The 15,584-nt window shown below is 36.5% G+C and overlaps 1 protein-coding gene across 5 annotated transcripts in view; it reads right to left on the minus strand.

The window, feature by feature from the left end:
* The window catches only part of PIAS2 (protein inhibitor of activated STAT 2), a 72,500-nt gene that overhangs the window by 42,385 nt on the left and 14,531 nt on the right, over positions 1-15,584 (minus strand). For all 5 annotated transcript variants that reach the window (XM_006144425.3, XM_006144424.3, XM_006144423.3 and 2 more), the window contains exons 3-8: positions 10,577-10,661; positions 9,736-9,786; positions 9,547-9,637; positions 7,808-7,942; positions 3,426-3,531; positions 2,672-2,745 (exon numbers count right to left, since the gene is read on the minus strand). In XM_006144425.3, the coding sequence (XP_006144487.1) occupies positions 2,672-2,745; positions 3,426-3,531; positions 7,808-7,942; positions 9,547-9,637; positions 9,736-9,786; positions 10,577-10,661 (542 nt within the window). The remainder of the gene's footprint in view (positions 1-2,671; positions 2,746-3,425; positions 3,532-7,807; positions 7,943-9,546; positions 9,638-9,735; positions 9,787-10,576; positions 10,662-15,584) is intronic.

The raw sequence follows: 15,584 nt of genomic DNA on the forward strand, positions 1-15,584 counted from the left end.
TCTGGTCAAATTAAAATAAATGAATGAATAAATAAAATTAAATAGATAATTTTTTAAAAAAAGAAAAAGAATTTGTGATAATTTGTCACGCTGACAAAACTAACTTTCAAACAGAGATATACCTAATGATTTACACAAACATATGTCATTACTGTGCTTGGTTCCACTCAATTCTGTCAGTACACTGTTACTGAATTATCTGATTTCTACCAATCTGATAGGTGATAAATATCCCAGTATAACCAACTTATAAGTGGTAGTTGAGCCTCTTTTTTTAGCCTCTAAGGATCACCTATGTTTCTAAGAATTACTACTCACAGCCCTTCTCATTTTCCATTGTTATTAATCTTTTGTTAGCTATTTTATCAGTATTTACAGGAGTCCTTTATGTGAGAAAAATCAGCCTCATGTGTGCAACCAACTGCAAAAATACAGTTTTCATTATTAAAATTAAATTTTTTTCTTTTAGTTTTGCTATAGGGTGTTTGTGTCTGTCAGAGAGAAACAGAGACTAGGAGAAAGAGAAAGTGAAAAATCACACCCCCCCCCCCAGTGGGGATAGCCACACTACAATTCCTTTTTTTGGAGAAGTTTTTGCTATAGGGTGCGTGTGCTCGCCAGAAAGACAGAGAGAGACAGAGAGTCAGAAATGGAGAAATCAACCCCCAGAGGGGATTGCCACGCCGTAATCCCTTCTCTTTCCATTCTCCTCTCGGGATCTTGGGCACGCACGCACACGCTGCCACTGGATCTAGGACTTTAACTGCGGTCGACTACATGGGAGTCCAGTGACATAGCCATTACGCTAACTACTGGTCCCTACAATCCCTTCTTTATTCTCTTGAGATTTTAGGTGGGCGTACTTGCATACTTCGAGTGTTTTTCAAGCTGCTGGGTCCGGGACTTGAACCGCACAGTTGGCCATGTGGGATTCAGCCACCTTAACTACCATGCTAACAACTGGCCCGACTTTTTAATTGTATATATTCAAATGTTTCAACTTTTCAATATACTTCGATGTAACTACTGTGCTCTGTTCAATCCTTATTCTAGCTAGTACAGATATACTGACAGCAAGACATAAACATCCGCCTACATCATATCATGTTTTCTTGTATAACCCTTGAAGCATTCCCAGACATTTCCCTTTCAGAATATATCTGCATTTATAAACAACTCTGATATTTTTATTGAAAATGTATTTTTCCCACTAGACCCTAAACTCCACAAGTACTAGTCTATGTCTCTGTTCACCACTATAATCCCACTTTCCTAACACAACACAAGTTTGTGGTATGTGCTCAGTATTAGTTGACAATATGATTGAATGAATACTGAAAGACTACAGAAAGGACATAGAAAAGGAAAGGGAAAAAAAGAATTTTTATTCATTATGTGCACTATAAAGTCTGGAAGAATTCACAGCAAAATCATAATATTCTTAATTGCCCATGTAGTAGAATTTTGAGGCATTTCCTCCCCTTCTCGCCCATTGGTTCATCTGTAGTTTCACTAAAGATATGATATGCACAAACAATACAGTCACTGAGAAACAACTGATGGAATTAAAACCTAAATCCAAATACTTCACACTTTCCTGAGATATCCCTAGTTTTATAATATTACACTTAGAAGCTTTTGGATTTAATTAGATACCTTTCCTAGTTTGCTAAGTTTTGTTTTGTTTTGTTTTTTAATTGCCAGAGGGAACACATTCTCAGAAAGGGGAGAGAGAAAGCATCTCTAAACAGGGCATAAAATTCTTGCCATTTTAAAATATGCATTATCCATGCATTTTTTGAAGACCATCTGCCCTACGGTTGGCTCCTTTTTAATATGAATTGGTTTTATCTCTCAAACTAGATTATTAACTTTCTGACATCTTCTTAGCAAATCGTCAGTATTTTCTCCTGCCGTTTGCTCAGTACCAAGTACACAGGAAGACCTCACAGTCAATGATTTCTCCTCCATAGTCTCTAAGTAAGAGACATAAAATAATTATTGTGCAAAAAGTACATTACAAAGATATCCCATACATCCTGATTAAAAGAAGACCATCAATTTGGCATTTATCTGGCCCTAGTCACTTTGTTGCTATTTTTCAATCCCAGTTATATTATGATAGGACTCAACTCTTAATATTTTTATTATTAGCTGTGGATTATCTATACCATTAATCATGACAGATTACTCTGAATCTAAAGGTATCTTCTCTCATCCTTACAATATCCTTTTAGGTCTCTCCTTACTTAGTCATTGCCTGAAGAACACAAAGAGTTAAAACGCTTAATCATGAAGATTCCTAAATGGGAAAAGACACAAGTTCAGAATTCTATCATAATACATAATTAATTTTCACACATACTATTGCAGGAAAATTAATCATTCAAAAAAGGAAAAGTCAGTCACAGTGGCACAGTGGCACAGTGGTAACACTCTATGATGCTGAAGAAGGTCTCAGGTTTGCATCCTAAGGTCTCCCTGGGCACACTGGGCTTGATTCCTATACCCGTGATCCTGGCTAGGTGAGGCTCGGGGGAGGACCATGTGAGAAGACTCTGTCAGAGAGAGCCTAACTCTTTCTCTTTCTCCTCACACCTTTAGAGAAAATAAATACATAAACCTAAAAATAAGATAAAATTCCCCCAGAATGTTTCATTGCTTTACTTACAGGGCACATCAAGGAAACTCGAAGGCTGGTTGTAGCAATTTCACTATCAGGATCTGCAGTAAGTTTTTCTTTAACTTTAAAAAGAAAAAAGTTTTTAATTTAATTAATGGTGACACGAATGGAATTACAAAAATACGTAGTATCTTATTTGAAAATATCTCAAACACTTCAAACAGGTCAAGAAATTATAAAAACGAACACATTAAGTATTCATACATTAACAATACAACCATACCCCTACCATACCCCTTTAACAGGTTAAAGAATTATGAATGTGCAAACTCTAGATCATATGTTTAACCAAAGTTGTTTTTAAAAGTGTTTTTCATTTGTTTTTTAACTAAAGCTGCTGGTAAGGAAGCCAAAACAGAAAGTTAATTAAGACTTAAGATTAAAACAACAATAAAGAGAACAAGTAGGAATGCAGTACCCTGAGCTTCAATGCTTCTTTAACACATTTATTACTATTTTTATAAGGCAGTGTTGGTTGTTTTCAACAACTGTCAAATCTGTAAATATAAAAGGTATATTCTTATACCTCCTTTCACAATGAAATACTATTAACTATATATGTGATGATGGTGCCTGCTTTATTCACCAGGTAAAACATTTAAGTCAATATATATAGTGTGTGTGTATATATGCTAATAAATATGTACTAATATAATAAATATTGATATGTATGTGAGTTTGTGTTGTTTTTTTCCCCCATTATTAAAGCATCTTATATGTTTGGTCTTACAAACATACTTACTTAGTGCTCTGGAATGATCAGGGTTTCTAATACCTTTCATTTTTAATCTCTGTAATAGCATGGCTGATGTGAGCTGTCGTACAAGATAAACAGACATGGAGTAATTCTACAAAGAAAGATAATCTGTATTAAAGATGAGAGGTGATATTCTCTTTATTTAAACAAAACATTTGTTGAGGAAATTCTGGTTCCTAATAACAACATTCAAAATTAACTTCTACAGGAAGATCAATAACTCAGAAATCAACTCTTTTATTTCTGGAAAGATAAAACTTCAATCACTTTAAAGGTATTTCTTAATCACCTATTTTGGGACCAGCAGCTGACGTAATGGCTATGTCGCTGGACTCCCATATAGTTGACTGTGGTTCGAGTCCTGGAGCTGGTGGCTTAAATTCACGCCCGGTGCGTGTGCGCCCAAGATCCCGAGAGGAGAATGGAGGAGAAGGGACTGCAGCATAGCCATCCCCAATGGGGGGTGATTTCTCGCTTTCAGTCTCTCTTTTTGGCGAGAGCAAACACACCTATAGCAAAACCTCTCTCCCTTCCCCCAAAAAATCACTTATTTTAAAACATTCACTGGTAGGGAAACATAGCTTATCTCACTGTTTTCAAGTAATGTTTCCAATTTAACAAAACTGGCCTTTTGGGCCATCAAGAGAATATATCTCCCCATGCCTGCGCCTAACAAGAACCATTCTATTTTTATCTACTTTATGTAATAGGGCTTTTATATTAGGTTGGTACAAAAGCAACTGCGACTTTGGACTTAAAATTTTAAGTCATTATAACTAGGTTCAAACAAAATAGGAACCATTAACAATCAACTTATTTTTGCCAAAGAGAAATGAGTTTATTCCTGTATCATAAAAATCTGTGCTTCGGAATTCAACAGGCTTTTGGAAAGTATCTTCTGCATCCTGCTGGTTAAGCAAGTGTTTTCCCTGCAAAAAGTTATCCAGATGCTGTGGAGGTCGAGTGACAAGACGTCAGGTGAATATGGCAGATGAGGCAAAACTTCATACCCAATTCATTCAACTTTTGAAGCACTGGTAGTGCAGCGTGCAGCTGGGGTGTTACCTTGGAGAAGAATGGGCCTTTTCTGTTGACCAATGCCAGCTGTAGTGAAGGGGCCAGTAAGTGGCATGGTGGTTAAAGGCGCTGGACTCCCACATGGCTGACCGCAGTTCGAGTCCCAGACCTGGCAGGAATCACTTTCAGTTCCTCTCTCTCACTGTCCCGCTCTGGTCAATTTAAATAAATAAATAATGTCAAATCAAAATAATTCTTTGGAAAAAATAAAAGAAAGTAAGAAAGCTGTAGTGAACTGAACCAGACCCCACCAAAAGTGACCATGCCTTTTTTTTGATGTAAGTTTGGCTTTGGGAAGTGCACTAAAGCTTCTTCTTGGTCCAAACACTGAGCTGGTCATGCCAGTTGTCATATAAAATCTACTTGCCATCGCACATCACAATTTGATCAAGAAGTGGTTCATTGTTATTGCATACAATAGGAGAAAACATTTCAAAATGACTGTTTTTTAGGACTTTTGGTCAGCTCATGAGGCACGCACTTATCAAGTGTTTTCACCTTTCCGATTTATTCCAAATGCCCAAAATGGACATGGTTTTGAGTTCTTTGTAACTTCTCATGTACTTTTAAGAGGATTAGCTTCGGTGATTGTTCTCAATTGGTCACTGCCAACTTCCAACTATGCTCATCTTCAAGGCTCTCATCTCCTTTGCAAAACTTCTTGAACTACCACTACACTGCATGCTCATTAGCAGTTACTGAGACAATATGTTGTTGATATTGCAAGTTGTTGACTGTTTAAGACCCATTTTGAAATTGGAGAAGAATACTGCTATAATTTCCCTAGTCTAAAATATATACAAAATAAACAGCAAGTAATACATCATTAGCAAAAAGAAAAGTGAGAAATGCACATTAAAACGATATATACATAACTTAACCACTTTTATATAAGAATGTATCTATTAATAATATCAAACAGCAAATTACAACAATGCAAAACCGCAATTACTTTTGCACCAATCAAATGTTTTCATTTGAAAATGAGTTTCACTGCAAAAACCAGTGGTCTGAATTAACGCTTCAAACCAAGAGTTCCAAAGTTCTAATTCTGGCAAGAAACCATCTATTATGTGACTTTAAACAAATCATGCAAATGAACCCAGTATCGGCTTTCCTCTACAAAAGCTTTGACAAATTCCCGTTCCCAGATAGGCATTTTACTGGGGTAGAGGTGAGGTAGCTATTATACCATGTAAGACACAAGAATAAATGCTAAAAGTCAAAAAGGCAAGGGCAGAAAATAACAGCATCCAATCCTATACCTCTTAGATCTGTAGCAAATGAAATTTTATTAGTTATTTACAGAGATATGAAGAGATAAAATATAATTTTATCTAAATACTAAAAAACAAAACCAAAAAAACTACCTTACCGGTTCACCAAATGTATATTCATTCAATTGATTCTATAATAATTTTTTTTCCCCTAAAAGGGTTTTTGCTATAGGGTGTGTATACTCACTGGAGACATAGAAAGAGAAAAGTGAGAAATCACCTCCCAGGGGAGATGGCCATGCTGCAATCCCTTCTCCATGCTCCTCCCAGGATCCTGAGCATGCATGAACATATACCTAGCGTGAGTTTCAAGCCACCAGGTCCGGGACTTGAACTGTGGTCGACCATGAGGGAGCCCAGCATCTTAACCACCACACCACCTTCTGGCCCATATAATAAAATACTTTTAACAGTTACCAAACCAAATACTGGGTTTTTGGAAAAGTCATGATGCACTTTTGCAGAGAATAACAAAGAGAGATACATGACTTTTCTGACAACTCAATATAATGAATATTATTTTTAATGTTATTTTAAATATCTAAACATTAAATATACTATATAAATTTTAGATCAGTTAATCATTTTAATTACAAGGAAAAAATATTATCCCCATTATACAGCAAAAATGACAACTCTTCAAAGTCTACAAATCATTTTAAAAACTGCAAGTTATTTCCGGCTCTGCAATTACTCTAGGAGTAAAACAAACAAACAAAAAAAACCTCCTATCATACGGACCAGTAGATGGTATAATGGTTACATTGTTGGACTCCCAAATAGTCGACCATGGTTTGAGTCCTGGACCCGGTGGCTCGAAATGCATACTGGGCGTGTGTGCACATGCACCCAAGATCCCAAGAGGAGAAGGGATTGCAGCGTGGTCCCCCCTCCTGGGGGAAATGATTTCTTGCTTTCTGTCCCCATCTCTGTCTCCCTGGTGAGTGCACGCACCCTACACAAAAATCTCTCTTAAAAAAAAAAACTGGGGGTCAGCAGATGGCATGGTGGTTGAGGTGCTAGACTCCCACATGGCCAACCACAGTTCAAGTCCCAGATCTGGCGGCTTGCTTTCTCACTTTCCCTCTCTCTCTGGTCAAATTAAAAAATAACAAATAAAATTAAATAAATAATTCTCTTTTTTTTTAATAAATAATTCTTTAAAAAAAAAAATTCCTATCATACTCACAGGCCTCAATTTCCCCATCTACAAAAAAGGGATATTATGGTTGAAATAGGAGTATTAAAGCAATACCCAGAAAATAAAATTTTTCCAGTATTTCAGTTATATAAACAAGTAATTCTAAAATGTTAATTATCCCTCTATTAATCAGTATCTCATAATTCATATAATTCATTTTGACACTAAGAATCATCAGAAAGCCAGGCTTATCAACATGAAAGTATAGAATTCATATAACTCTCTAAGTAAGTATTTTTAAATAAGATGCCCACACGTTATCTAAAATATCAGCTGTTTAATAAAGCCTGGATCACATAATTTCTAACCATAATATGAGTACATTTGACCATTTTCCCTAAAGACTGATAAATATGCATATTTCCTTTCCAATAAAATAAACATGTTACTCAAGGAACCTCAGACTTAACGTTTTTAACCTTACAAATCTTCATATAGCCACTGCTGAATTAAACATTATTGCTTTCTAAGATTACAATCAGGGCTAGTCAGAGATGGTGGTTAAGACAGCTAGATCCTACACAGACAAGTATATATGGTCTGAGTCCCAGACCTGATGGCTTGAAAAACACACTGGGCACATGTGTGCATGTCCAAAATCCCAAAAGGAGAGAGAAACAGAGAAGTAACTGCACTGTGGCCAGCCCCCATGGGTAGAGTGTTTTCTCACTCTTATCTCTGGCAAGTACATGCACTCTCTGGTAAAAAAATAAATAAATAAAAAAGATGAGATAGTGGCCTAAGAAAAAAACTAAATAAATTCCTTTCCAATGGGATCACTCTCACATTACCCAGAGAAAAAAATCTTTTACCTTTCCTATTTCTGATGCCCAAGAAATGGAAATCTGGTTTGGCACAGCCGAAGATAACCTAACTAAAGATGTGATGTTCAAGGGGCGTCCAGGACGCTTCTGTTCAATCCCATTCTTAGGTGGTGGTGCATAGCCCTATAACAATAAGAAAGAAAGTTATTTTAAACTCTTAATAGCAGATTAAACTTTTTCTTCCAAGATAAAAACAGGATCTTGTGGAGTTAGCAGGTGGCGTGGTGGTTAAGTGCTGGATACTCCCACATGGCTGATCACAGTTCGAGTCCCAGATCTGGTGGCTTGCTTTCTCACTTTCTCTCTCTCTCTGGTCAAATTAAAATAAATGAATAAATTAAATAAATAAATAATTCTTTTTAAAAAAATAGGATCTTGCTTAATTTCAGTTATTCGAAGTTATTTTATTTTTACCTTTGTAATCATCATGTAGTCTTTACCTTATGGCCATAAATCTAAAACAAGAAAATGGCCTTTGAAAACTGCTGTAATAATTTCACAAGTCTTGGGAACCAGCAGTTAGCGCAATGGCTATGTCGCTGGACTCCCATAGTCGACCGCGGTTCGTGTCCCGGACCTGGTGGCTTAAAACTCACGCCAGGCGCATGTGCATGCGTGCCCAAGATCCCGAGAGGAGAATGGAGGAGAAGAGACTGCAGCGTGACCATCCCCCCTGGAGGGGATTTCTCGCTTTCTGTCTCTATGTCTCTCTCTGTATGTCTGGCAAGCACACGCACCCTACGGCAAAAACCTCTCCAAAAAAAATAAAAATAAATAAAATAAAAAAATAATAATTTCACAAGTCTAAAATGATAGGAAAAAATAAAAATCTATGTTCTATCATTAAAATTAAAGATGCTGACATCTTGCTACACTGACTGAATTTTGTTCCTTTCTATAAGTAACCAAACTTTACATACAGATAAAGCTGCAACACTTTTAATGATTCATCTTAGAATGCCCGGTTCAAAATATGTTTACATATTAGGGGTGGAAATGAAGAAGAACAAACTTTAAGAACAAAAAAAAAGGGGAATGAATTCATGAATTTCACGCTTAAAATCCTAAGAGTGATGAGAATGGTCTCTACTATTTTTTTCTCTGAGGAAAAAAAGTGTTCTCTCTTCACTGTGTCATAAGAGACAGCATCTGATCCAGCAGTAGTGGCACAGACAGTAGAGAACATCGCACAATGCTGGAGCCCCACAGAAGGCCTAGATCTGATTTCTGGACCAACCCTAAACAAGTGGGAGCAGAAGAGAGGGGTAATCCTAGATAGATAACTGAGAGGCCAGGGCAGAAGGACTGGCATGGTGAGATCCTGTCAAAAACATCTGTCCCTACACCTCAAGCTTATTTTTAAACAAAAAACAAAAAAAAAAGGAAAGAAAAAGTATCACAGTTACTATTAAATGGGAATGCACATAACCTGTGCATTCTACAACTTACAACAAAATTTTGAAAATCATTAAAAACAGTTTGAAGAAGGGAATGAATGATAGAACAGAACCTATATAATCCACATACTAACATGGGAATGGGAATAAATGTGTGTCTGAGAGAGAGAGAACACAAGTGGCCTGAACAACATACCGAGTGTGTGTGGTACCTGCAAAATCCCAAGAGAATGGAGGAGAAGGGACTGTGGCATGGGTGCCATTTCTCTATCTCTTTCTCTCTGGCCTGTGCACACCATACGATTTTTTTTTTTTTTTAAAGCAACTTACAGGCAAAGGAAACAGCTTCCCATTTACTTTTATACACAGACTATTGGGATAGTTATCTTCTTGAGGGCAACTTGTCTCTGCCAGGCAAAGTCTGCATTTAAAAAAGATAAGAAATATACTTAAGTATTATACTCAAATATGCACACAGTTAGCAAGTATAAAATTAATGGAACAAAATTTCAAACTCACCTCAGCTGAACTTGAACTGTATAATCTCTCCTACCACCAGGCAAAAAATCTCTGTTGGAAAGAGAAAGAAAATGGGTTAAGAAAGCACAATGAGGGCCAGCAGATAGCGTAATGATTACATCACTGGACTCCCACATAGTCAACTGCAGTTTGAACCTCAGACCTTGAGGCTTGAACCGAGTTTCAAGTGACCGGGTCCAGGACTTGTATGGTAAGCTATGTGGTAGTCTGGCACCTTAACCACTACGCTACTTGTAAGACACTCTACCCAATTTTTTGGTCAAGATGACTCCACAGGTAACTTTGCCTGGAGTTGTTCAGATTTAGGTTATTGTCTCAGAATTTTTAATAATGTCCATTTTCACTCTCAATAATGTCCCTGTCTGGAATGATAAAATTTATGTCACCCTATATTTGGACTGTTATCACAAATACTGAATTGTGTATCCCCCCAAATTCAGATGTTAAAGCTCCAATCCCCACTGTGATTGTATTTAGAAATAAAAGCCTTTAAAGAGAAAAGGCTAAATGAAGTTATAAGGGTGGGTACCTAAACCAATATGACTGGGGTCCTTAGAAAAGGAAAAGACTTCAGGAGTGCACTGGGACCAAGAAAAGGTAACGTGAGGACCTAGCAAGATGTGTGAGCCAAACAGAAAGGTTTCATGATAAATCAAACATGCTAATACTTTGATCTTGGACAAAAGCCACCAGAATTTTGAGAGATAAATTTCCATTGTTTAAGCCACCTAGTCTGTAGTATATCATTATTAGCTCTTGCACATGAATTCACTAGTACATCAACATTCATGGACAAGTACGTTCCATACATTTTTCTTACCTGGATATGCATATCTCTCTAACTTGTTGAGGGGTCAAGGCAAAAATAAAAAACTTCTCTTGGAATCGTTGTATACTGCTTTGAACTGAGAAGAAAAAAAAGAAAAATATTTCAATAATAAATCCAAGTTGATATAAAACCACCTGCAATAAGCAGGCACTTCTGATCAAGGGTACACCAAATGCTTCAATGTTTATGATTAAAATACTCCAAAATCAAGAGTACTAAACTGAATTCATCTTGTAAACCGTGAGTAAAGACACAATAAAGGCTTTTTTTTCACTTTAAGAATTTGTTAAGTTTTTAAATTGTGAAACACTAATTATAATATACAGTCAAAATATAGCAAAACTCTTCAATTTTATACTTCATCCTATCCCATAGTATCACTTAAAAACTTTCCCTAAGGGGCCCAGCAGGTGGAGTGGTGGTTAGGGCACTGGACTCCCGCATGGCCGAACAGTTTGAGTACCAGACCTGGCAGCTTGCTCTCTTTCTCTCTTTCTCATAAGTGCACACATACCCAATAGCAAAATTTAAAAATAATAATGATAATAAATAAAATTAAATAAATGATTATTTTTAAAAACAAACTTTCCCTAGAACTCTATACAATAACAAAGTTTTTTGTTTCTTTGCTGTGTTTGTTTTTTATGCTTTATATTTAATTACATAAAGCACAGACATAAGAAAAAATTTTTAATCTCATAATAACTTATATACAAGATTGCCTAGTTTAAAAAAGATTACCAAGCCGGCAGATGACATGGTAGTTAAGGGCACTGGATTCCTACATAGCTAACTGTGGTTCGACTCCTGGATCTGGTGGCTTGCCTTTTCACTTTCCCTCCCTCTTTCTCTCTCATGCTCATTCTGTCCCACTCTGGTCAAATTTAAAATAAATTCATGCATAAATAAAGTTAAATGATTATTTTTAAAAAAGATTACCTTCTTATCTGTGTTTTTTAAGTAATTATTTAATTTTATTATTATTTTCTTTTTACTTTGCTATAGGGCATGTGTATTTGCTAGAGAGAGAGGAAAAAAGTGAAAAAGCAAGTTGCCAGGTCAAGGACTCAAACCACAGTTGGCCATGTGGAATACAGAGCCTTAACTACCACACCACCTGCTGATCCTCTTACATGTTATTTAAAACTAAAATGTATTTGTAACTTCACAAAGAACTATAATAGATAAATTATTCAATAATATTCTAGTTTCCATTTAAATAAAACAAAGCAAAGCTAATATATTGTAAATGCCTTCATTCTGTTTCCTCATGAGTACTGCACTATGCCCAGTAAGAGGGAAAATGGCCCTTGTGTATGTTACTCCCCACAGTTTTCCTGATGGGTGAAGATATAAACAAGTTGCTGGTTTAATATCCTTTGTCAGAAGGCTTCAATCACAAGTCACACCAAATCAAGAAAAACATTATTAACTCCTTGGTAAAACACTCTTTTCTTTAAGTGTAGGCATTTTATTTTGTAGCAACTATGATCCTAGGAATCGTGACCTAAAATGGTTCTTATTTTTTTAGAACACTTAAAAAAAGGAGATAGGGAAGGATGCTGATTATGATAAAGGCCTAAAAATAAAACAAAATTTCAGATTTAAATATAATTATGGGTGGACAGCAGATGGCATAACAGTTATGTCACTTACTGGACACCCACATGGTAGTCAGTGATTCAAGTTCCAGACCCAGTGGCTTGAAAATCATGCCAGGCATGTGTGCCTACATGCCCAAGATCCCAGGAGGAGAACAGAGAAGGATTGTGGCATGACCATTCCCCAAGTGATTTCTCACTTTCCCTCTCAGTCTCTATCTCTCTATCCCCCTGGTAAGTGCACATGCCCTAAAGCAAAAACCTCTTTAAACAAACAAAAAACAAGGGGGGAGGGCAGACACTGTAGTGGTTAAGGGCACTGGACTCCCACATAGCCAACCGTGGTTCGAGTCCAGAACCTGGAGGCTTGCTTCCTCACTTTTCCTCTCTCTCTCACTATGTCCCTCCCTCCCTGGTCAAATTAAAACAAATAAAGTTAAATAAAATAATTCTTAAAAATATACATATATACATACACATATATATATATATATATATATATATAGTCATGAGGCATAAAACACAATGACATATGAGTATAGTACAGCAGTAAGTCCATTTCTTTGGTTCCTATTCACTATCCAATCTTTTCTTTTTTGTAGACATCCCACTTCCCACTCTCAGCTAAGGTCATCCAAACCCTTTAACTGTAAAATTCAATAATTTATATTTTAAGATTACAAGGGAACAGAGAAGGGATTGTGGCATGGCCATCCCCCAAATGATTTCTCACTTTCCCTCTCACTGTCTTAGTTAATGGCATATGGGTCCAGTCTCTCTGGCCAGAAACCGCAAAAGATCTAACATAAGTACAAATGGAGTCCCAAAATGAGAAAGTGAAGAAAACAGTTTAAATTAAAAAAAAAAAAAAACACAGAAACAAAAACAAAAAACCTTGCAGAAATTATTAAAGAATAATCCCTAAGTTTGATGGAGGGAAAAGGGGATTTACATATCAATCCCAAAAAATAATACAAAGAAAACTACCTAATCATATCATAATCAAACTAAAACCCAGCAACTATAAAATCCTGAAAGCAGCCAGAGAAAAAAGAAAATTTTGTACAAGCAAATAACACCAAAAAAAGGCTGACTTCTTTTAAAAAGAATGTAAGTCAAAAGATACCTTAAAAGTTAGATAAAAAGGATAAAAAGAGTCAACTGGAAAATCAACCACTCAAAAACAGTGATATACTAACTTTTCAAATAAAATAAAAGCTAAGAGAATCTGTTGACAACAGACATGCATTAGAAAAATGTAAAGGGAGGGACCAGCAGTTAGCGTAATGGCTATATCACTGGACTCCCATATAGTCGACTGCGATTCGAGTCGCGGACCTGCCTGGTGGCTTAAACTTACGCCGGGCACGTGTGTATGCATGCCCAAGATCCCGAGAGGAGAATGGAGGAGAAGGGATTGCAGCATGGCTATCCCCCCTGGGGGATGATTTCTCACTTTCTGTCTCTCTGTCTCTTTCTGGCGAGCGCACACACCCTATAGCAAAAACCTCTCCAAAAAAAAGTAAAAGGAAATAATCAAGATTAAGAAGATATAAATTGGGGCCAGCAGGTAGCAGGATGGTCAGGGCACTGAACTCCCACATGACTGTCCTCAGTACATACAAGTCCTGGACCTGGCAGCTTGCTTTCTTGCTCTTTCTGTCTCTCTCTGGTCACATTTAAAATAATAATAATAAATAAAATTAAATAATTTTCTTTTTTTAAGTTTAAATAAAGATACAAATCACAGGCCAGGTCTATAGCATAGCAATTAATCAAAAGATGCTGGATCCCACTCTAACCAGAAATACGAGTCCTGGCTCTGGAAGTTGAAAAACACACAGGAGGGGGCCCACAGGTGGATGGTGGTTGGGCCATTGGACTCTCACATGGCTGATAGAAGTTCGAGTCCCAAATTGATGGCGTGCTTTCTCACTTTCCCTCTTCTCTCTCTCTGGTCAACTTAAAAAACATTTTTTAAAAATGATAATCAACAAAATTTTTAAAAATAATTCTTAAAAAAAAAAAAGAAAGAAAAACACACTGGATACACATGCTCAGGAATCTAACCAGATGGAGAATTGGAGGAAAAAGGAATACAGCGTGACCAGACCCCATTGAAGACTGCTTTCTCTCTACGTCTCCTCCTTTCTCCACTCCCTTCCAAGCAAGCTCACCCACCATCTAGTATTAAAAATATATTTATTATATATATTTATATATATATGTGTGTGTGTGTGTATTTTTTTTACACATGCACATACACAAACAAAAATTGGATCCTTGGGAATGAGAATCACCACAAAGAGTAAATAAGTAGTAAATGATTAAAGCAAAAGTAATAGCACTGAAAGACAGGATTTATAAATCAAACTATCTGCTCAATGGCTATGCTTCTTGCTTCATTCTCATAAGATGTATCATCTCTACAGATTTAGATTCACTTTTATTTTCCTCAAAATGACACATTTTTATACCCGACAAAGGTAACACCAAGCCTCTCCTGAATTCCCCAGGATAAACACCAGTATCTGAGCCCTGCATGTATGGCTAGAGTTAAACTATCCAGAAAAGTTCCTATAAACCAGGTACCTTAACATTTAAAACTGGAGTGTTTCCATACTCAGTAGGTGCAATACATGCATAACTTTTTTCTCCCCTATTGTCTACAACTTGGGGTGAGAAAAACAATTCTACACAGATTATACAAATGCTTTTAACAGCAATGAACGAGAACAAAAAGACCATGACTCAAAGATATGAATTAAATATAACTTTATCAAATCCTTTCCTTTTTAAACAATCATTCATAATATAGATTCTATTTTCCAAATATGGCACAATACCTCCCACCATGTTCTTCTTATAATATAATCTGGATACTATTCCAATTGAGTAGTAAGGTCTACATCACCCTTCCTTCAATGCAAATAGCCTTTTGTAAATGCTTCAAACAATAGCATACAGTACGCTGTAATCATACAAGGCTAGACCTTTAAAGTGCAATATTTACCTTTATTGCTCTGTAGGCACACTAATTCTTAGAACGTAGTTCTTAAGCTATAAAGAAGCCCAATCTATAACATACAAGAAGCCACACGTAGGTCACCTAACAGCCAAGCTGAGTCCAAACCATTAGGTAGCTAGCTGTTAGACACATCAGTGAAAATGCCTCCAAGTAATCCAAGCTTCTAGGCATCAAGGGACCTAAGAATCTAAGCCTTCTCAATTAAGATACCAGACATCTCTGGATAAAGACAAATCATCCACACTCTGTCCTTCCAAATCCCTAACTCGGACAATCTATGAGCATAATAAAGTGTATGTCTTACAATACTGTGCTTTAGAATATTGCATAACAACAGTAAGTAAAATGATGCCCAAAATTTTAGAATACT

The sequence above is a fragment of the Tupaia chinensis genome, unplaced genomic scaffold, assembly GCF_000334495.1.
Source record: "Tupaia chinensis unplaced genomic scaffold, TupChi_1.0 Scaffold000119_2, whole genome shotgun sequence".
In the NCBI taxonomy this organism is placed as follows: Eukaryota; Metazoa; Chordata; class Mammalia; order Scandentia; family Tupaiidae; genus Tupaia; species Tupaia belangeri.